The following is a 23,235-nucleotide window of genomic DNA, read 5'->3' as shown; positions in this document are numbered from 1 at the left end:
AGTCCAGGAGCCTTGAGGACCTACCTCTCCAGGGTTTTCCTAGATTGTAACTAAGAAGACCATCAGTTCCCTCAGCTCCTCCACTGAACTGTCACTGCTTCTTCTTATGCAAAATGAACTGCAAGCCTCAGGGATCCTCCTCTCTGTCCCACACAGTGCTGGGGTTACAGGCATGAGTGTGGCTATTGCCCCACTTTTACATGAGTATTAGGGATTTTTCTCAGGTCCTCATGTGTATGCAGCAAGCACTCTGACCTTCTGAGCCATCTGTACAATATCTCCTTTCCCTTCTAAAAGCTGATTAGTACTGTGCCATGTGGATGTACCACTTTTCATTTGTCCATTCACCTGCTGATGGATTGGGGGTTGTCCCCCGTTGGCTCCTGTAACTAATACCACTGTGAACATCCTTTTCATGTTCTCAGGTGCTGAGGTGGAAATGGCCAGTTGGCCTTGTTGTAGGTCATGAACTGTTTCCGTTAGTTGATACTGCAAGTGACAGATACCATTATTTAGGGTTCGTTTCCTTGGTAGTTTTCCCTTGTTTGTTGGCATGTCCTTCCTTTAGAATGGTAACTGGTACCCTTGTACACATTTGTGGATAGACAGGGGAGAGGGAGTGGGAAGGGGAAGGGTTTCTTCCTAGGTCTCTGAGTTCTAGCTCTTAGTCTCTCTAGAGACCAGGAGGATGTGATTTCCACTCTGTTGGGTGAAATGGCCATAACCACGTGGACATGTAGCATTTGAGGAGAACCACTTTGAACAAGGTTGTATGGAACTAATTTTGGTATGGAAATATAATGGGGTGGGAGGAATAAACTAGAAGCCAAGAGACTAGAGTCCACTGAGCTTTGCTATTCCATTAGCCATGTGCCTTCAGACACATCATATGTGTCTTTCTGGTCCCTAATGTGCTCATTTGCCTGGTCATCTTTCCTGTCCTTGAGATATTGTAACCCACATTCTTGCCTTCGGCTGAAATGGCAGTCTTGTGAGTTTCTCGGGAGAAGGCTCATTCCCTTTAGGAAATGAGTGAGGAGCGTGGTACTGACAGCCTTTCTTTCTTGTCTATAGCTGTGGACAGGGTGAAGAGGCCGTCCCCGGAGTCCCAGAGCAGCAACCTGTGGGTCGTTGTTGGTGTGCTCATCCCAGTGCTGGTGGTGACAGTGATTGTTGTCATCCTCTACTGGAAGCTCTGCCGCACGGACAAGCTGGACTTTCAGCCTGACACGGTGGCCAACATACAGCAGCGGCAGAAGGTAAGTACCCTTCCCACACCAGGGTAGCAGAGACAAATTCGAGGCCCTTGATGCTGTAAGACAGGCCACTCAAAGAATGTTCTGGGTCTAATGGCAGGGTCCTTTGTCTATATGTCTGCTTGCCATAACCCTGGTTCTCTGTCCTAGGGGATACATTCTGGGAACACGAGCTGTAAGAACACTTAGATGCAAAGTGGGCTCTGGGACCCACTGTAATTTTCTTTTTTGAGAGGCTCAGGAGATTGTTACATGCTGTGCATGAGTTCTGCCTGTCTCACCAGGCTGCTTTTAGGGAGCAGTGGCCACGCAGGTTGCCCCGGATCTGTGGCTCTTTCTTTTGTGCAGATCTACCAGATGGCTGCTTTACTTTTCTGTCCATGTCGGGACCCTCCCTATCCACTTAATCAAGAGCATTTAATCATTTAAAAGTTTTTTAAAAATACTTTTATTTTTACTTTATGTATATGAGTATTTTGTCTATATGTATGTAAGTGCACCATGGCATGCAGTGCCCATGGAGGCCAGAAGAAGGTGTCAGATAACCTGGAACTGGAGTGAGGGGCAATTGTTAGCTGCCATGTAGGTGCTGGGAACCAAACCTGGGTCCTCTGCAAGAGCAGCCAGTGTTCTTAAACACTGAGCCATCTTCTCAGACCCTTGGTTTTCTTTTTTTAAAAAATGTTATTTTATTTATTATTTTTATTTTATGAGCATGAGTATATCATTTGCATGTATGTAAGTACACCTGTGTCATGCATTGCCTATAGAGGTTAGAAGAGGGTATTGGATTCCCCTGGAATTGGCCTTATGGGATAGTTGTTAGCTGCTATGTGGATGCCAGGAATCGAACCTGGGTCCTCTCCAAGAGCAGCCAGTCCTCTTAACCACAGAGCCATCTCTCTAGCCCTGAGTTTGGTTTTCTTTAAATAACAAAGAAATCTCAGTACACAATTTTCTACTTTTTTTTTCAATGTTTCCACTCCCCACTCCACCCCACCCCACCCTACTCTTATGTTTTTTTTAAATTTATTTTTATTTTATGTATATAAGTGTTATGCCTGCATGTGTATAAGTGCACCCATGTTGTGCAATGCCCACGGAGGCAGAAGAAGGCGATTCCAGAATCTCCTGGAACTGGGTTATGGTCGGTTGTTAGCCACCATGTGGGTGCTGGGATTTGAACTCAGGTCCTCTGTAAGAATAACCAGTGCTGTTAGCCACTGAGCCATCTCTCCAGCCCCCTCCCCTTTTTTAAAATGTTGATTTGCCTACACCTAATTTGATAGCAGTTTTTAGCACCCCAGTTTTCAGGTGTCTTTCCAAAGCATTAGCTTTTGTAGAAACAGCAATTTTCTTTCACTTGTATGTTTCAGAGTTTTTGTAATATTGTCACATCAGGTTTCATAGTAAAGAAATTGACTTTGGGTCAATGTCTGGCAGCTCACCTGGTGTGACCAAAAAAACATGCCAGAATTCTAGAGATGTCAGAGCCGTAGACATTGACCCAGCATGCATTTCAGCCAGTGTGCTTAGTCCGTGTGCCGTATCCATTAGTGCATGCTCTCTGTATAGAGTCTTTCCTACTTGGAAGAGTCAGTCTATCTGAAGTTTGGTAAGACTAAGTAAACAAAAGGCAAAAGAGCAAGGAATAGAAGGTTGCCATGGTAGCCTGATTTTATTCAGGTGGGCTAAAAAATATTCTGGGTCTTATTCTGGCCTGAGGTGCATGCCTTGTAGTCCCAGAACTTGGGCAGTAAAGGCTGGAGGCTCACAAATTCAAGGCCAGCTGGAGCTATATAGTGAGATGCTGTCTCAAAAAAAACCCCAGCAGAGGCTGGGGTAATGGTTCAGTGAATAAAACAGTTGCCACGCAAGCATGAGACCCAAAGTTCAGACACCCAGAACTCACTTTGAAACAGGGTAAGCATGGTAGTTGAGGAAGGCACCCAACATCAGCTTCACACACATGTGAGCATGCATCTGCCAAACAGCACACACATATGCACACCCCCAAATAAAAAAAAACTAAACAAGAAAACATAAATATTGCAAATCTCAACCTACTGAATGAAAAAAGTAAGTTTAATTTTTAAGTTTATTATACACCTATAAAAGTAAATAGGGAATATTTTGTTTTCTTATGAATTGCAAAGCTTTTATTACATTGCAAGCTATGGCTGTCAGATATAATAGAAGCATTTTGTACATCAATATTATCTTTCCCACCCTTCTTCATTTATAATTTAGATAATCTGCTATGGTCGTTTTGTTGTTGTTATTATAACAGCAAATGACATGGAAAAAGGACCTGCTGTGATGTGAGTCATAGTGTGACTTTGGGCAGTCAGATCAACAGTAGGGAGGGAAATGTTTTGTTCTGGTGAAAGAATATTGTTACAGGAAGACTTAGCCAGGGGAGGTGGCTGTGTATCTAGGCCTTTCTGCTCTGTTTTCTGCAGTGCGTACTCCTTGTAGAAGCCTTGTCTGTTATAAACTATCAGAAAGTCAGCATCTCTCGAACTGAAAACAGGATATTCCCTAAGCTTTCTCCCCTCGCTTTTACTTCCGAGGTATTTCCATGTGCTAGATGTTGCTATAAATCAAATGGACAGTTCCAAGCCCTTGGAGTCTCTTTCTCTTCAGGTGCTGCAATGGTCTCTGCTTACATGCTTACAGCCTTGTTGCAGCAAAGGGCTTCTGCTCCTCAGAACCCCCAGAGATCACTGTCTGCTCACACCATCAGGAGGCGAGACCTTGATGAAGTTTCAGGGGTCTGGTCTGTCTTGCTTTGCTAGTGTTACAGCTGTTGCATGGGTGTGTCATAGGTCTGTAGTAGGAAAACCAAGGTCTTTCTTCAGTTTAAACCAACCTCTCTGCTTGCTTCTAAGGCCACACAGCAGTAGCGAAGGCCTGTAGCCTGTCCCCTGAGGTAAGTAAGCAACAAGGTGCTGTCCTCTTGTGACTATAAGCGCTCCTTCCCTGCTTGCTTGGCACACCCTGATGCTGCCTTGCATTACTCTGTGAAATCCTTCAGCGAATCCCAGAGTTGTGAACATCTGGAAACAATAAATCTCACCTCCTTCTCCTTGTAATGAAGAGGCCTCTTCAGATTGTCTGGGAGTCCCTTATTTTTGAAATATGATAAGAGGGAGAGGCCATTCTGTTTTAGGATTTGAGGCAAGGCCTTTTCTTTTTCCAGTAATAAAGGGGAAAGAAACTTCATATATCTTTCCTTTATCTGTATTTGCTTTAATCTCTATCCAAAGCCATAATTTGTTATTATTACCTATGAAACTACAGTGTGGATCTTGCTCACCATAAATGGTGCTGGCTGGGTGGTAATTTGTTCCTTCTGATGGCAACAGTCCATACCCAGCTATTAGCATGGATACCCTCAGGTGCTTATAAAGTTGGCACTGTGGGCAGCCCAAAGGAGCTGTCCCCAGACCATGTGTGACCATTACCCAGACTCCTGAACTTGCAAGCCAGACTAAGTTACAAATACAAATAGCAATCAGCCTGCCTTACAGGGCTGAAGTCAGGAAGAAAGGCTAGTTACCCCCCAAAGTTGACTTGCAGCAATACAAGAACAGCTAATGTGTGTATGTGTGTGTGTGTGTGTGTGTGTGTGTGTGGCAGGGCTTTGGGTGGGCTTTGCTGCTGGTCAGAACAAAGCAGGTGATATTGGGCTTGGACTGAGGTGGAAGAGGCAGTGTGACCTGCAGAGGGGATGCGAGTGGTACAGGAAAGCTGGAACAAGCTTAGAGGGAAGAGCACAGCCAGGTGACAGAGTGCCCATCTCAAGAGGCTTGCGAGACATGTCCAGGGCTGGAACTCATGCTTCCAGCAGTGAGCAGCCACCACAGGGGTTTTGGCAAGAGGAACAGCCTGGGCACCTTTCCACCTGCGGTGGTCACTTTAGAAGGTGATATGCACAATGGCTTGAAGAGAAATGCCATCAAGCACTCCTCCCTGGCTCTACATTCAGAGTCTGCCACACAGAGTTCTCTAGATCCCTAGCATCCAACCTCAGTAGTCTCTGGGTAGAGAACCTTGGAGTGTTGTCTCCCAACTCAAGGTCCCATGTTGGCTGCACTGAAGACAAGCAGATGGTCGCAACTTTGCCTCGTCTTCACTTTCTAAATGGAAACAACATGGTGGCTGTGGGGATTTTTCCCAAATTGCATCCATCAAGTAACAAATGCATACAATAGCGCTCTCCACAAGATTGCAGTTTTTTATTCAGACACTGGGGATTTGCTCTGTGGTTTCTATTGTCATCCTAACTTCCCCTTCCCTGGTGGTCAGGCAGATGGAGCACTGGAGGCTTTGCTGTGTCTTGTTCCATCTGGGTCTTGTTATATTTATGGCCCACGTGATTTAAAATTCATCAGGCATCTCTCTTGGTACTTGGCTGACCTGCCGGACTAGACCTCCCTGACTTGTCGGCAGTGTGTTCCCGTGGGGCTCAGACAACGTGGCTGTCCTCTGCATGATATATTAGAGAAGAGAACAAAAGAACCATCCATCTTCAGGAATAACTGGGCCTTAATTTGCATATTGAAGACTAATTAATCCTGACTCCTCTTCTATGAAATGCTGATTGGAGCCCATTCACATATGGAATCTGGGGGGTGTAATGCCATCCAGGCTTAACTCTACTTTTTTTTTTTTTTAAAAGAAATGGAAAAACTAGTTTCTAGTGATTCAGAAAATAAGGCTAAAAGCAGTGAATTCAGTTTTGTGTGTGTGTGTGTGTGTGTGTGTGTGTGTGTGTGTGTGAGATATTTTAGTAATTTTTTCCCTTTTGTCTGTAGATGGCTTTTTGTTTTGTTTTTGAGACAGGGTCTCACTCTGTAGCCCACATAGTGGGCCTCAGTTTTACAGAGATCCACCTGCCTCTGCCTCTCAAGTGTTGGGATTAAAGATCTGTGCCACCATGCCTGACCTGTGTAGATGGCTTTGAGTTATGTTTAAGCACATATTACTTGCCCTATTTTTATGGTGATAGAAGGTGGTGGCTTCCCCAGCCTGTGAGATGGGCTTTAATGAGGATGCAGGACTTGTATATTTCTTTCTTTCTTTCTTTTTTTTTTTTTAGTCTTTTGAGACAGGGTCTCCCTGTAGCTCCAGCTGGCCTGGCACTCGCAATGTAGACCAGGCTGGCCTTGAACTCACAGAGATCTGCCTGCCTCTGCCTCCTGAGTGCTGGGATCAAAGGCATGCGTAGAACTTGTATGTTTCTTTGATGAGAGAAAACCTAATCTTGTTGCCATTGCCCCTTACAAAGTACTTTATCTAAATTTCCATCTATAGTTATATCTGATGTCCTGAAGACTCTGCCGTTTATATTAACTGCTTGATATTTCATCAGCCAGCAGGGTTGAGAATGCCTTTGTCAATCTCATTTGCATTGCATAGTGCTTGGCATTTGTGAAGGATTTTCTCACCTCTTGCCATGTTTCTTTCTGAAATTTTTTAGAGGAGGCAGTTAGTGCTTGGACGTGGGCTGTATGGACGACACTGCAGAGCTGCTTGTGCTGAAAAGATATCAGTCTTTTCAGAGGCTTTTGCTTAGAGGGTCAGTTTGGTTCAAGCAAACCCTGTAATGGGTGGATGTGGTCAGTACCCAGTTCTTAGAGACATATGCTTTCTTTCTGGGAAATATACCATCAAGGAGTTTAGCAAAATTTGTTAGGTGATGGTAGTGGTGGTGGTTAGAGGACTGTTGGTCATTCCTGTCACTTTTCTACTTATAGGCTCTGTTTGTGGAGCTAAAAAAAGGTGTAGGTTGAAAAAAAAAAAACCTATAAAATTGGAAATTGTTCATTTGGGGATTTTTCTCATTATCTGGGAGTAATTGGTGTCAAATTGTCAATTTTCTAGCCATCTTAAAAAAGCTTGACAGATGGGCGCTTGAGAATTATGTTGGTGGATTTATAATTTCAAGATGAAAATAATATATATAATTACATATTTCCTAAATTAGAACAGTATAGCTAAGTTGGATAAAGAAGATCCCATCCTAAGCATATAAGATAGATATTTCTTTTTTAAGTTTGGGAGTTATTTTCTGGCTCACCTACTTTTTCCTTTACTTGTATATAACATAGAAGAAGGCAGCTGAGGGTTGGAGAGATGGCTCAGTGGTTAAGACTCTTCATTGCTCTTGCAGATGACTTGTGCTTGTTTCCTAGTACCCTCATGGCTACTCACAACCATCCTTAACTCCAGTTCCAAGGAATCTGACACCCTCTTCTGGCCTTTGCAGGCTCCTCATGTGGTACACACACACACACACACACACACACACACACACACACACACAAACACACACACACACAAAAACACACACACACACACACAGACTCATACACAGACACAAACATAGACACACACACACAAACACACACACACACAGAGACACACAGCACAGGGACAGGTGATACGTGAGCAGCGAGAGCTTGTGGGGGACACTGAGCAAGAGCTTTGCATTAAGTAACCGTAACACAGACTGTGGTATCCAGTAATTGAAAGAAGTTAATAAAAGTTTCCTGCCAGTTAGAATAAACGTTCAAGGAAGTATACAGTATTCTCTTGACTCTGTTTTTTTTCTTTGATTTGAAGTTGGAATTTTGATCTTTTAGAAGTAAACATGGCAGTTTTCATTCCTTTGTCCTCTGGTATAAAATATGGCATTAAGACCCAGGCTCAGCCCAATGTGGGGGTGCACATTTTTAATCATAGCATTTAGAGGATGAGGCAGGAGAATTGAGAGTTCAGGATCAGCCTAGGCTATGTAGCAGGACCCTGACTCAAAACCATACAAAAACAAAGAAAGAGACCAGGCCGGGACTCAGTGAACACAGTGTCTGCGGAGCCTGGGATCACTGATGATCCCAGATTATGGTTCTGTTGTGGCCAAGGAGCACCTGAGGGCACGTTGGTGTTTCCAGCACACTGCCCAGTGCATCCTGAACACCCCCTTCTTAAGCGGGACAGGTAAAGCGCAGAGCCTGTGCCCCACAGCTGCACTCTTCACGGTGTTCTCACCGATTCTTCTGTACCTGAACGAGGCAGGTGTTGTTGGAGGCGGCAGAAGTCATGTTAGATAGAAACACCCCTGCGCTTGCTGCCTCCTCTGCAAAACGAGTTCATGGCATCCTGATGTGAAGAAAAGCATGTGAGGCTGGAGAGATGGCTCAGCCCTTAAGGGCACTTGCTGTTCTTTCAGAGGACTGGAATTCATTTCCCAGCACCCATGTGAAGAGCTTACAACCACCTGTAACTTCAGCTCCAGAGGAGTCTGACATCCCTTTGCCTCCATAGGCACCCCCACCCCCATTTAAAAAAAAAAAACACAAAAAAACGGAGCTTGGTGTGGTGGCACATGCCAGTCCCGTACATGGGAGGCAGATGGTTTACGTAGTGAGTTCTAGACCAACTGGGACTACAGGGCTGTCTCAAACCAGACAACAACAAAGCAGACAAACAAAAAATCCAAACAAAAAAAGAAATGAATGTAGGGGCGGGGAGATAGCTCAGTGGTACAGTGCCTGCCATCATAAACACGGAGACACATAAAAACCAGATGTGGTGCGCACTTGTAATCCCAGCACTGGGGAGGTGGGCAATGATGGATCTTTAGGGCTTGCTGGCCAGCTAGTCTGGCTGAATCTGAGACCCTGGGTGTCCCAGTGAGAGACCCTGTTTTAAAAAACAAGGTGGATAGCCCCTGAGGTTGGCCTCAGACCTCCACACACATACACACATATGAATGTGTGCACACAAACGCACGTATACATGCGCAGAATACATGTAAGATAGGGAATGAGGAAGCCATGCCTGGGTTTCTTGTGCCTTGATGAAAGGGGTCTGCTGGACACTTTTAATCTTTATTTGATGTTTCAGAGATTTCTGTTCTCTACACAGAACACCCCAAGAAGCTATCTTATGAAGCCCCCATAAGAGGGGGCTTCTTTAACAGGACTGTTAGAGGGGTGTGGGAGAGGGGAGCCCAGGCTGGGCACTTGCAAGTTTATCTCTGACAAAGGCAGCCTCTGCTCTTAGGAAATGTTTATCCACACCTAGGAGTCCAAGTGGAGCAGCTGAGGAGAGGCGGGCTTGGTCTGTCACTTTCTAAGCAGTGTTGCTGATTCTAGGGTAGCATGGAGCCTGCCCTTTTAACGGGACCTTCTTACCATTAGAGAATGCAGTATGCCTGGCTTCACCTTTTGTTTCCAACCAACTCTGTAAATGATCTTTACATTAACTTTGGTCTCCATCTGCTGGTGTAAACCATTATTACAGACTGCTTTCCCTCTGTCTTCCATCCTGGATGTTTATTTAGTGTTAAAGAATTTCTAAGTCACAAACCTAAGCCATGGACATTACTTTTGGGGCAGAATGAGAATATGACAACATCTTTTGATTCTATATACAGTGGATTGTCTTAAGTGTCTTTCAGTTAATAGAACTGTGTAACCTGGAGGCTTTGGTTCACAGTAGAGTTCCAAAGAGGAGACCCCAGGAACAATTTTTTATGTGCTGTTCATTTCCCTACACCTTGCAGGCTGGATGTAAGGAAACTGTCAACACCTATCCTTGTCCCTTCTATTGTCATTAAAATGATGTCATCAGGCATGGTGTTAATGCATCTTAGTACCTTGAACATCCTTCCTCCCTCACCATAGGCTCAGAAGATGAAGCCCAGAAGAGGTGCAGCTTGTGGAGGAGGTGTGTGTGTGTGTGTCTGGTTTTGGGTGTGGTGTTGGGTGCACTGTGTGTCCCCCAGGAGGACACCTATACCCACCAATGAGTGCCAACCATTTCTGAAGAACCCTTTCTCCTTGCTAAAAATTCCATTACTTTGGCTTCTAATACCCTGAACTTTTCCAGATCAGTCTGTTTCTTTGAAGTTTCCTTATTTTCCCTGATTCCTTTTCTTCTCCTCAGCCCCAGCCTGTCAGATGTTCTCTAATGTTTTATCTATAGAATCTGTATTCATCTTGGAAAATATCAATGCCCCTGCATATCACTGGATAGGTCACTGTCAACATCACCTCTCAGCCAAATGTCTCCTAAGCTATTGTCCTCTGTCTCCAGCTGCCCCAAACTGCTTTCCTTTGAGGCTTTTTCTGTCTTCCCAAACTAAGCATGTTGAAAGGGAAGCCTATTCTTTCATCTCCTGGAGGCGTCACTCCTTCAAGACTCTTAATGTCACCTCTGCCATCGGGGTGGCACACCTCAGGCTTCCAGGTTGTTTCTGGCATCTGCTCTACCTTGGTCTCTCTTGTTTGTTTGTCTTCCTATTCCTTCCCTCAGACCTGGCCATTCTTCCCCCTTTCTTTGCTGGGACCTGGGCTCAGGCCTTCCTGATGTCATAGACATGTTATCACTGGACCCTGGTGCTCTATCTGCTTAGATTTTAGAAATCTGCCTGTTTAGAAACAGAGGCTTTCAGAGTACCCAGAGGCTGACTATAGAAGCTGCCATTTGCAGTGGTCAGCGTCCAGGCTATCCTCTGTCTCACCATCTACCCTATTGCATTCTGCCCCTGTCAGTACAGCTAATGAAATCTCTCAAGTCTTCTCTGTTTCCTGACATGATATCATCTACAGCATGGTCTTTGAATCATTTTTTCAGTTTCCAAGCCTTGCCTGTCTCCCCCAAAGGCCTGGATGAAGTGCCCCTTTCCCAGTAAAAAATGTCTCACTTCACCACAGGTCTCACCACCGTGACAATGGAGCAGGTGCCCTGTTGGAATGGCTTTTGTGTTGTGGTCTTGCTATTTAATCCTTGTATTCCTGTTTAATCTTTCATAAGCATTGGTGACGAATTCTGAGTGTAAACAGAACCTGGCACCATCTGTTGCAGAGATGTTTGTTGGATTGGGTTGGTGGCTCTGCTTGCAGTTTTGGGTCAGAGGTTTTGCTCCCCTGTCCAAGTCCTCCTAGTGTCTTGTCTCCATCCTCATATTTCATGTTAACTACCTTGTTTGTGTGCATGCCTGTGTGTGTTCTAGCTGCAGATCCCCAGTGTGAAGGGCTTCGATTTTGCTAAGCAGCACCTTGGCCAGCACAATAAGGACGACATACTGATTATTCATGAGCCAGCACCACTGCCAGGACCTGTGAAGGACCACACCACCCCATCTGAAAATGGAGATGTGCCAAGTCCCAAGTCAAAGATTCCTTCCAAGAATGTCCGCCACAGAGGAAGGTTAGTAATGGTCTCTCTCCTAGGACTCTGCTGGCTACCAGAGCTGGCTGTGTGATTCCTTCCCCTAAAATATTTATTTGTGCTTGGTTGGCAGTGCCTCTAGACTTGATTAGAGACCAACCAGCTTGACTGTGTGTTCTGATATGAGTGTGCTAGGCTTTGTGGAGGTGATAGGAGAAGTAATGTATAAAAAGTTCATGGCCAGGGACTAGTGAGATAGCTCAGTGGGTACAGGTGATTTCTGCCAAGTGTGATGGCCTGAGTACGATCCCCTGGAACCCACATGGTGAAAGGAGAGAACCAACTTCTGCAAGTTGTCCTCTGACCTCCACATGTGTGCCATGGCAGACATGTTCTCTTCTCCAAATAAATAGGTTTAAAAAAATGTTTTTTTAAAAGAACATGGCCCGCCGCTGCACACCTCCAGCTAGCGTGGGCCTCTTGGCTCCTACTCCTTGTGCTGGTGGCTGGCTACGGTCTCATTGTCTGTCTGCAGGTGACCTTCATCACGACCTCCTTTGCTTTGTTTTCCTCCAGCTGCCCAGCTGTGACCTTTGTCAGCACAGTGCAGGAGGCCCACCTCCTCTATGCCCACTACTCCTTCCCCAATCCATTTCCAATTCCTCATATCAAAGTACAGTGCACAGAGACTTGGGTGTTCATTTTCCAAACTGCCAGGAAAAATGGCAGTTGCTCTCTGCTCCTGTGAGAAGAAGGGCTGCAACTATGTTGAAGACAGAGCTCAGGATCAAGCTTTGTGACTTGACTGTAATTCATAGCTTTGACACAGAAGCCTCAGATTATCAGCCTCTGCTTGAGCTTCAGAACTCTGACCCCTGATTGGCTGCCAAGAGCAAAGAAGCCCCTGTCCATAGTATCATTCAACATTCAAACTGATGGCATCACTTCTGCCTCATCAGAGAAATCTACCTCAGTGATCTGGCCTAGTTTTAAGAATTTAATGGAACCTAGGCTGGAGAGATGGCTCAGCAGTTAAGAGCACTGGCTGCTCTTGCAGAGGACCCAGGTTCGGTTCCCAGCACCCACATGGCAGCTAACAATCATCCATAACTCCAGTTCCAGGGAATCCAGTGCCCTCTTCTGGTTTTCTTGGGCACTGCAAACACGTGATGAACTTACATACATGCAGGTAAAACACTCATACACATAAAATAAAAAGAAATAAAAAATTTTTAGAAGAATTTAATGGATGTTAGAGTGTGATCTTTATGAATTATGTAGAGAGATGTTCTTTGTTTATTTTTCAGGCTTAGAAGTCAAATCTGCAAAAAAATGATTTTAGTGCACTGGTGAAATTTTGCAGGGATTTTTTTCTTCTCTAGTAGCCTCATGCTATGCATTTGGTCCCATCATCACCATGATCATCTTGGTAGATACAGTGATCCTGCACTCTGCTTTTAGGTTCCACATCCATAGATTAAACCAACTGTGGATCAGAAATTCTCAGGAGAAAATTGTGTCTGTACTAAGTATGAACAGAACTTTCTTGCCATTATTTTTTTAAATTTTATTTATTTATTTTTTATTTTATGTGTATTCATGTATTGCCTGCATGTAGGTAAGTGCACCTGTGTCGTGCAATCCCTGTGGAGGTCAGAAGAGGCTGTCAGATCCCCTGGGACTGGAGTTACAGATAGTTGTTAGCTGCCATGTGGGTGCTGGGATTCGAATCTGGGTCTTCTACAAGAACAACCAGTGTTCTTAACCACTGAGCCGTCTCTCTAAACAATTTATGGCAACTATTTACATGGCATTTACATTGTATGAAGTGTTATAAATAACTTACAGTTGATTAGGAGAGAGTGCGCCTAGGTTAAATGCAAATACTGTGGCCTTTCATGTAAAGGACTTGAGCATCCACGACCCACAGTACTGAGGGATGACTGTCACATCTGAGCATCTTTCAAGGGTACCAAAGTGTCTTGGTGTTTCATGTTGCTGTAGAAGCTGGGGTTTCAAGGAGACAGAGTACCTAAGGGTGTTCCCTAACCTGGTACAGCAGCTGCTATGATACCCTTGATATTTGTGTACAAGATCAAATCTCATTAGGGGGCATTGCCTTGTTATTGTAAGTGGAAGGTGTCATCCAAAGGTTTGGATGGTTATTTGGGGTGGTCTCAGAGCTACCCTGGCCTCCTGGGGTTCTCAAAACTCAGTTGATCCTAGACGAGGCCAGAACCTCAGAATCTTTTTTTTTTTTTCTTTCTTTCTTTCTTTTTTTGAGACAGGGTCTTACTATGCAGTCCTGACTGGCCTGGAACTCAGGCTGGCCTTGAACTCCTGGAGATTGCCTGCCTCTGCCTATCAAGTGCTGGGATTAAAGGTATAGACCACCATGCCCAGCCAGATTCTTATTTGTTTATTTTTGTCTTTTGGTCTTTTTGAGACAGGGTCTCCCTGTGGCTCAAGCTGTCCTGGAACTCACTATGTAGACCAGGCTGGCCTTGAACTCACAGAGATTCACTTGCCTCTGCCTCCCAAGTTCTGGACTACAGGCGTGTGCCACCATGCCCAGCCAGATTCTTATTTTTAAAATTACATTTACAGTGTGTGTGTGTGTGTGTGTGTGAGCGCACACATGCGCCTGTGTTGTGTGCTCATGTGGAAGTCAGAGAATAACATTTGAGAGTCAGTTCTCTCCTACCATGTGGTTACCTGGGGTTCAAACTCAGTCCATCAGCCTTGATAGCAAACATCTTTACCTGCTGAGCCATTGCTGGCCCATTACAAAATTTTTTTTAATTACATTTATTTATTGGGGGGGGTGCAATGGCATATGTATGGAAGTCAGAGGATAACTTAAGGGAGTTGGTTCTTTTCTCCTGCCATGTGGTTCAGAGGATGAAACTCAGGTCAGGCTTGGTAGCAAGCACCTTTAACTGTTGAGTCATCTCACAGTCCCACTTTTTTTTTGTTATTTTATTTTTTTTTCTTTCTTGTGATAGTGGGTATTGAACTCAGGGCCTTTTTGAATGCTGAACAAGTGAACAAGTACTCTATCACTAGAACTCCAGATTCTTTTTGATCCAACTTGTGTTTGATCCAGACTGCCTGACCAGAAGTGACCCAGGGCCAGGGACTGGGCCTTGGGCCACAATAATTGTGGGAACCTGTTCCCCTCCAGCACTTATTTTTCTGGCATTTGTTGGAATGCATCCCACTCATCTGACAGTCTGTCCTTAGGACAGGGTGATTCTGTGATCCTTGAATTTTGGGTTATTTCATTTGTACCAGTTTTTCCTGGAAGTCTTCCCAATGATGTGACCTTTTAAAACCTTCCTGTCCTTTCTTGCTTCTCTGATGTTTGCACTCTGTTTTTCTGTCTGCAGAGTCTCCCCATCAGATGCCGACTCTACAGTCAGCGAGGAGTCCAGCGAGAGGGATGTGGGCGATAAGCCACCAGGCACAGCCCAGGAGGGCAAGGCCCACAGAGCCCCGCAGAGCGGTCTGTCACTGTCCTTGTTCCCCATGTTCAAAGTTGGCATGATCAAATTCCCATAGGCCAGGGTTTTACCCTACTTCAAATGCAAAACCTTTTTAAAAAAATTTAATGTGTTGCCCACAAAAAGCATGGTGGTACATGCCTTTAATCCCAGCACTCAGCAGGCAAAAGCAGAGGCAGACAGATTTCTGTGAGTTCAAGGCCAGCCTCATCTACATAGCAAGTTCCAGGCCAGCTTGAGGCTACAGGAAGATCCTGTCTCAAAAAAGACCAAAAAAGAAATTTAATGTGTATGCGTGTTTTGCCTGCATGCATATAACTGTATCACATTTATGCAATGCCTGAGGAGGCCAGAAGAGGGTGTCAAGTCTCCTGGGCCTGAAGATTTAAGTCACAGACGGTTGTTAACTACCATGCGGGTGCTAGGAACCAAACCCAGGTCCTCAGTAAGAGTAGCCAGTGTTCTTAACTGCTGAGCTGTCTCTCCATGTGATGAGTTTCTCAGTCTTGATTGTCACTTTTGAATGTTGTATTGGTGTCTGTTTCAAGGCAGGAACTGGGGTAGAGGTTAGGGTTCACCAAGTTGCATCTTAAGCTAGTGATCATGATTCTTTCTAATTTAGTATGCAAGCAGATTTCCTGCCTGAAGGACAAAGAGAAATTGAATGGTAACTATAATCCTAAAACTACCTTCAGCATACTTTTTTAGGAACCCATTTAAGGTTGTTGCAACTCTCACTGTTGGGATGATGCTTTGATCCTGTTTCCAGATCATTTTCCCAGCAAGTTATTGAGTATAATCAGATGGCTTAGCATCTTTGCACTGGGAGACACATAGAGCTTTGCCGGCCAAGCATGAAATGAACTTCACTCCGATTGGAAGGGGCCTTGCTTGCAACTTATACCCCTAAAAAACTGTACCACAAGCCTTCCTTGACTTGGGAACTGTTTTTGGAGTGATGGAAAGGTGTCTTGGTTGTATTTTATTTTAGTCTTTTTAAAAAATTGGTTTACTTTTATTTTAGGTGTATGAGTGTTTTGCTTGTATCTATGTATGTACCCATGTAGTGCAATGCCTGCACAGGCCAGAAGAGTGTGTTAGATCCCCTGGCACTGGAGTTTCAGATAGTTGTTAACCACCATGTGAATGCTGGGAACCAAACCTGGATCCTCTGGAAGAGCAACCAGTGCTCTTCACTGCTGAGCCATCTCTCTAGCCCTTCATTTGTTTTTTTGGAGATAGAGTCCTCATGTGGCCCAGCTTGGCCTCAAACTCCTCATCCTCTTATTTCTGCTTCCTGACTGGTAGCATTACAGGTATGCTCTGTGATGCCTGTCTGGTAGTTTGGTTTCATTTTATTTTTATACTTAGTTATTTTTTACTTTATTATTTATTTATTTAATTTGTTGTGTGTGTGTTTGTCTGAGTACTAGTGTGCACAGTGTACATGTGGAAGTCAAAGGGAAACTTACAGGAATCAGTGCTTTCCATCATGTGGGTTCTGGGGATTGAACTCAGGTCCTTAGCCTTGGTGGCAGGCACCTTTACTCATTGAGCCATCTTGCTGTCCTGGCTTCCCAGTAGCTTCGTTATACTTCAATAGATTCTGTTAAATGAATGTGCTCTTGTTGAATTGACTGGGGTTTTATTTATATCTCAGGATTGTGTTGTAGCAATAATGTTCCCTTATGCAACAAAAGGGAAAGTTCAGGATATTGATCTAATAGTAATTTTTAATACTTTATTTTATTACTATTTTTATGTCAATGAATATTTTGTGTCCATATATATAAGTATGCCTGTGTATGCAGTGCCCACAGAGACCAGAGAGGGTGTCGGATCCCCTGGAACTGAAGTTACAGATGGTTGTTAGCCACCATGTGGGTGCTAAGAACTGAACCCTGGTCCTCTATAAGAGCAGTCTGTGCTCTTAACCACTGAGCCATCTCTCTACCCCCTTACTAGTAATTCTTATACTTACTCTTTTAGATTACAAATTTCTCTGTGTGCCAGACATGATGGTGCACACCTTTAGTCCCAGCACTTGGGAGGCAGAAGCAGGTGGATCTCTGTGAGTTCAAGGCCAATCTGGTCTCCATAGGGAATCCAGGCCAGATGTGACTACAGGGGAGACCCTATCTTAAAAAGACCAAAAAAAAAAAAAAAAAAAAAACCACAAAAAAACCAAACCAGATTTCTCTTCGTGAGATTTCAGCACAGACTCACTGAATGTTATTCTAGAAATGAAGAGACTGTGGACCAAAGCCCAAGCAAGGGCCTCCTGTGCCCCTGACACACCTGTGACCTTGTAGGTCCCCTGTGCTCCTGTTACCCATCCTTGCCATCCTCCTGGTTCTCTTGTAATCTTAAGGAAATATCCCCTTAGACTAAGGGAAAAGTTTTTTAGGATCTAGTTTCGCAGACTCTTAAAACTTATTTGGCACCGTGGTAACAGGTGCTGTGTTTCAGATAGGCAGGATTAAAATTGAATTTCAATCCTGGGAAAGAAATATTTGAAAAGAAAGAAAAAAAAAAGAAAAGAAGCCTGGCTTTTCTCAATTTCTGTTGATTGCTTGTCTGATGAAATCTTGCTGTTGGTTAGTGCCTGCCCTTTCCTCCTTCTGATAGTACCGTACCTACTGGGTTCTATAGGAGAACAACCACCAGACACTCATGTCAGCATGTTTTCAGAATGCAGGCAGTGCGCATTTCAGCCGAGGGGCTGAGAGCTGCCAGAGCTCTGTGGAAGCAGGCGCTCAGGTGCTGCTCTGCTACCATGGTCAGAGTAATGCCAAAAGCTGTGCATTTTATGGCTGTGTTTAGAAAGACCATTTTCATACTACAGATAGAAACTTGCTTTTAAAGCTCTTAAAAAGTTTTTCTTTATTTTTTAATGTGCACGAATGTCTTACCTGTGTGCAAGTGCATCCATGCATACAATGCCCACAGAGGCCAGAAGGGGGTGTCAGATGGTTCTGGGAACTTAATTTGTGTCCTCTTCAAGAGCAGCCTGTGCTCTCCCTGTAGCCCCAGCTGTCCTGGAACTCACTATGTAGACCAGGCTGGCCTTGACCTCATAGAGATCCGCCTGCCTCTGCCTCCCAAGTGCTGGGACTACAGGCGTGCGCCACCATGCCCAGCGACCCCAGCCCTTTTTAAAATTATTTTATTTTTTATTAGGGTAGCAGCTTCCATGTAGCCCAGGCTGGATTTCAAACCAGCAGCCCTCTCCTGGGTGCTGGGATCACAAGTGTACACCACTGTGCCTGCCTTGAGTTTCTTATAATTGACTTCAAAGTCCTTTTTTTCTTCTGAGTGTCATGTGAGCAGAGGAGGGAGGTGTTGAGAACCGCCCAGAGCCCTTTTCTTTGTTGCTTTTGGACTAGTGTTCTTTCTCATCACTACATGGGGCACAGCCTTGGCAAGGCTCTCACTGACTGTCCAAAGTCATCTGGCATTTTAAAGCTACCCCTCAGTATGGAAGCTTAGAGAAGACACTCTTTGTCTTTGGGTAAATTGGGGCTTGTGCTTTCTTCCCTGCCCCCTCTTCCTGGAAGGTGATGAGACTGCCCTGCAACACTTACATCCATCTCTGAGACTGTCAGGGGTTCCTGACTCCCAGACACTGTGTTCACAGTCATTACAGTTGAGATGAGGTACATTTCTTCCCACTTGTCATTCCCTAAAGGGTTTGTAAAAAGGGGGGGGCTTCCTTGAGCAAGAACAGCTGTGCTCAGGATGTCATGTGCTGTCCTGCCTAACTCCTTGTCCTCGGGAATATACCAAGTTAGAACAGGACGGCCAAGTGCTTTGTGTGCTCCTTAGGGTGCATGTGTGTGAGTGTGTGATTCTTACGTAGTTAGAACTTCCTCATTCTGAATTCCATAAACTCCACATTCTAGGATTTCACATGAGAACTTAGCTGACGATTGCTTGGCCCCTGCTGAAAACTTTGCCAGGCACATTCAGGGTGTCAGCCAGATCAACTACATACAGCACCGAAGTTTTTCAGGTCATTTTGGAGTGCTCATTAGACACAGTTCTCCCCATCTCACTAAGTCAATTTCCTGAGGCCTTTGGAAGAAAAAATTTTGTAAACTGAGTGCAAGCGACTGCTGTTAGCTAGGCATCATTCAGGGTGCTCTCTGAGTGCCTGGGATGTGCTCGGTGCTGGAGAAGTGATGAGATGAGGGAGACAGATCCGTGATCATTGCCTCTCGGGGTGTGGCTGCGGCTCACTGGTGTTAGGAAGTTTATCTGTAGATGATGACATATTTCTTTAAACATTCTTCCATTAAAGCATTTCAGTAATGCTCTTTCCTTTGCTGTTGTACGTGGTTGACATTGTTCTGTTTAATCAAATATTGTCTCCCGTTTTGGGTCTTACATAGTAGAAATTAAATTTTTTCTTCCATTTTAACATTTTTTTGGGGGTCTTTTTGAGACAGAGTCTCCCTGTAGCCCCAGCTGTCCTGGAACTCACTATGTAGACCAGGCTGGCCTTGAACTCACAGAGATCCGCCTGCCTCTTGTCTCCCAAGTGCTGGGTTTGAAGGCATGTGCCACCATGCCTGGCTATTTATTATAATGTTTATATTTAATGATTGCAATATACTTTAATATATGTATTACCATATGAATACTCATATCACATAATTATGTGAGAACACTTAAAATCTACTGTCAACTATTTAAAATTTTTTACAGTTATTCAGGGCGAGTGTGTGCGTCTGTGTGTGCATGTGTGTGCGCGTGCGCATATTTACTGCACTACACATGTGAAGGTCAGAGGACAACTTTCAGGAATTGGTTCTCTCCACCAAGGGGGTCCTAGGAATCAAACTCAGGTTGTTAGGCTTAGCTGTAAGCTTCTTTACCTGCCAAGCCATCTTGCTAGCTCTTTCTTGGCTATTTGAAAATAGATACTATTAATTATAGTGTTCCAGTATACAATAGATTTCTTGACTGTACAGTGTAATTTCTTCCTTCCTTCCTTTTTTTTTGAGACAGGGTCTCCTTGTAGCCCCAGCTGGTGGCCTTGATCTCACAGAGATCTGCCAGCCTCTACCTCCTGAGTACTGGGCTACAGTACTCACGAGTGTACTACCACATCTGACAAAGAGTTGAATTTTTTTGGAGGGGGGCTGTTTATCAAACAGGGTCTGTGTAGCCCCAGCTGTCCTGAAACACACTATGCATACCAGACTGGCCTCAATCTCACAGTGATCCACCAGCCTCTGCTGGGATTAAAGGGCTGGAACCATCACACCTAGCTGTACAGTCTGATTTCTGTCATTGCTTTTAAAAAGTAACACTGGAAGAAAAAATGAATTTTAATCTAAAGTCCTTACTTTTGACCTAAGGCAGGACTCACCCAGCATTAATTTCTGTGCAACCATTGTGCACCTTGGTCATTATTATTTCCTAGGTAGTTTTAAAAATGTTGTGCAGTGTATAAAATACTATATATGAAGCTGGACGTGGTGCCGCACACCTTTAATTCCAGCACTCAGGAGGAAGAAGGAAGGCAGATCTCTTTGAGTTCAAGGCCAGCCTGGTCTACATAGTGAGTTCCAGGCCAGCTGGAGCTACAGGGAGACCCTGCCTCAAAAAGACCAAAAGAAAAAAGAAAAAAAAAGTCAATAAAATAATATATATGACAGTTTAGTGTACGATTTCAAAACATTTTCCAGGCATTTTGAAGGGCTTGGTGCTAGCCAGTACGGGAATTGGGGTTTTCTCTACTTTCCTGAATTTACCTCTCAGCTCTGCAGAGAAGCCTGGGCATTCCCTGCCTCACAGGCTGCAGCTAGTGAATGACCAGGTGAAGATCTGTGACCGCAGTGGGTGGAAGGTGAGCAGGAGCCCAGTCACAGACTGCATCTCAGATGGGATCCAGGTAGAGATGATGGCACAGAGGGAGGACCTGGCCCCCACCCGTTATAGTCAACGGCTGTGGGAGCTCTCTATATGGGGAGAGGGATCCGACCCCATCAGGAGCTTAATGTGCTAACCTTTGTGACTTTTTGCTATTCCCTTTGAAGTTCAGATCAGCTAGCCAGGCTGTCAGGCAAAGCTAATCGTGCATGTCTTCTTGGGCCTTGAGGCTGCAGCATCAGTAGCTGTCCTGGGTGAATGGGGGTGCCCCTGTCTGTGCAGTGCAGATCATCGGCTCCCTCTAGATCTGGGGCAGGGACAGAAAGCCCAGAGTAGCAGAGTCCAGGCAGTGTCTTCTTGCTGGCAGACACCACTTATTTGGGGTTATTTACGTCATTTCCAATCACTTGGGATAACATGAATGCCATTCAAATCAAGAGAAATTACAAAACCTTCCATATCACTGATGTGCATTCTGTAGAGAAAATAAATACCAGTCACTGTTTCCTGGTGCTTTGCCAACTCCAGATGTTTTTTTATAATCTGGAGAAACACCACATTTCTCATTTTCAATTGGGATTTCAAACCTCTGGCTTTGCTTGAAAACAAGTTTCTACCTGCTCTTACCCCTTGGTACAGCCATTTATTTTAAAACAGTGTCTGGGTATACATAAAATTCTGCTAGAGAGAAAGCATCAGTTGACCTTGACAGCTAGCTTTCTCTTCCTCTTTCTTACTCTCTTTTTGTCTGTTTGTTTTGACAGGGACTTACTATGTAGCCCTGCAGCTCCCTAGGTAGACCAGGCTGGCCTCAAACTCACAGTAGTCCACCTGTCTCTGCCTCCCAAGTACTGAGATAAAAGGTGTGTGCCACCATTCCTGGCTTGTGCATTTTTTAAGTGTTTAAATTTTTTCTTTTTCATAGGTTTTTAAAAACATTGCAGTAAAATATGCATAACTTAAAAATTTTCCCTTTTAACCATTTGAAGTATTCTCTTTGAAGTGGGAAGTGATTCCTTCTAATAGCTTGCTTTTCTTCTGCTTCTTCAGCTTTTTTTTCTACAGCAGAAGTGCAAGGGAGAAGTAGTCACTGCTAACCAGTACCCACCAGAAGCAGTCACTGCTAACCAGTACCCACCAGATACAGTCACTGCTAACCAGTACCCACCAGAAGCAGTCACTGCTAACCAGTACCCACCAGATGCAGTCACTGCTAACCAGTACCCACCAGATGCAGTCACTGCTAACCAGTACCCACCAGATGCAGTCACTGCTAACCAGTACCCACCAGATGCAGTCACTGCTAACCAGTACCCACCAGATGCAGTCACTGCTAACCAGTACCCACCAGATGCAGTCACTGCTAACCAGTACCCACCAGATGCAGTCACTGCTAACCAGTACCCACCAGATGCAGTCACTGCTAACCAGTACCCACCAGATGCAGTCACTGCTAACCAGTACCCACCAGATGCAGTCACTGCTAACCAGTACCCACCAGATGCAGTCACTGCTAACCAGTACCCACCAGATGCAGTCACTGCTAACCAGTACCCACCAGATGCAGTCACTGCTAACCAGTACCCACCAGATGCAGTCACTGCTAACCAGTACCCACCAGATGCAGTCACTGCTAACCAGTACCCACCAGATGCAGTCACTGCTAACCAGTACCCACCAGATGCAGTCACTGCTAACCAGTACCCACCAGATGCAGTCACTGCTAACCAGTACCCACCAGATGCAGTCACTGCTAACCAGTACCCACCAGATGCAGTCACTGCTAACCAGTACCCACCAGATGCAGTCACTGCTAACCAGTACCCACCAGATGCAGTCACTGCTAACCAGTACCCACCAGATGCAGTCACTGCTAACCAGTACCCACCAGATGCAGTCACTGCTAACTTGTTTTTTTCTGAGTGCATTCAGTCCTTCATATTCATGGTGTCTGCACTCAACCAACAAATGTGATCAAAAGAAATTTTAAGGAACTAGAGAGATGGCTCAGAGGTTAAGCACACCACTGCTCTTGCAGAGGACCCAGGTTCAGTTCAGTTCAGTTCCCAACACCCAGATGGTGACTTACAACTGTCTATAACACCAATTCCAGGGGTTCTGACACCCTCTTCTGGCCTCCACAGGGCACTGCACGCATATGATGCACATCATTCATGCCAGCAAAATACTCATATACATTAAAAAGTCTTTAATTTTTTTTGTGTGTGTCTTTTTGAAGCAAGGTCTCCCTGTAGCCCCAGCTGTCCTGGAACTCTCTATGTAGACCAGGCTAGCCTTGAACTCACAGAGATCCACCTGCCTCTGCCTCCTGCGTGCTTGTTTTAAAAGCATGCACCACCACACCTGGCTTAGTGTGTATTCATTGTATACAGTGATGGTTTTTATATGGACAT

General features: G+C 44.7%; 1 protein-coding gene across 2 annotated transcripts in view; it reads left to right on the top strand.

Annotated features, from left to right (window-relative positions):
* The window catches only part of Kiaa1549 (KIAA1549 ortholog), a 157,033-nt gene that overhangs the window by 94,882 nt on the left and 38,916 nt on the right, over positions 1-23,235 (top strand). For both annotated transcript variants that reach the window (XM_029558836.1, XM_029558835.1), the window contains exons 10-12: positions 1,075-1,259; positions 11,284-11,480; positions 14,831-14,946. In XM_029558836.1, the coding sequence (XP_029414696.1) occupies positions 1,075-1,259; positions 11,284-11,480; positions 14,831-14,946 (498 nt within the window). The remainder of the gene's footprint in view (positions 1-1,074; positions 1,260-11,283; positions 11,481-14,830; positions 14,947-23,235) is intronic.

This window comes from Nannospalax galili, unplaced genomic scaffold (assembly GCF_000622305.1).
Source record: "Nannospalax galili isolate Female #2095 unplaced genomic scaffold, S.galili_v1.0 scaffold307, whole genome shotgun sequence".
Classification (NCBI taxonomy): domain Eukaryota; kingdom Metazoa; phylum Chordata; class Mammalia; order Rodentia; family Spalacidae; genus Nannospalax; species Nannospalax galili.
Note: the sequence above shows the minus strand (reverse complement) of the source record. Positions and strands in the feature narration are given on the sequence as shown.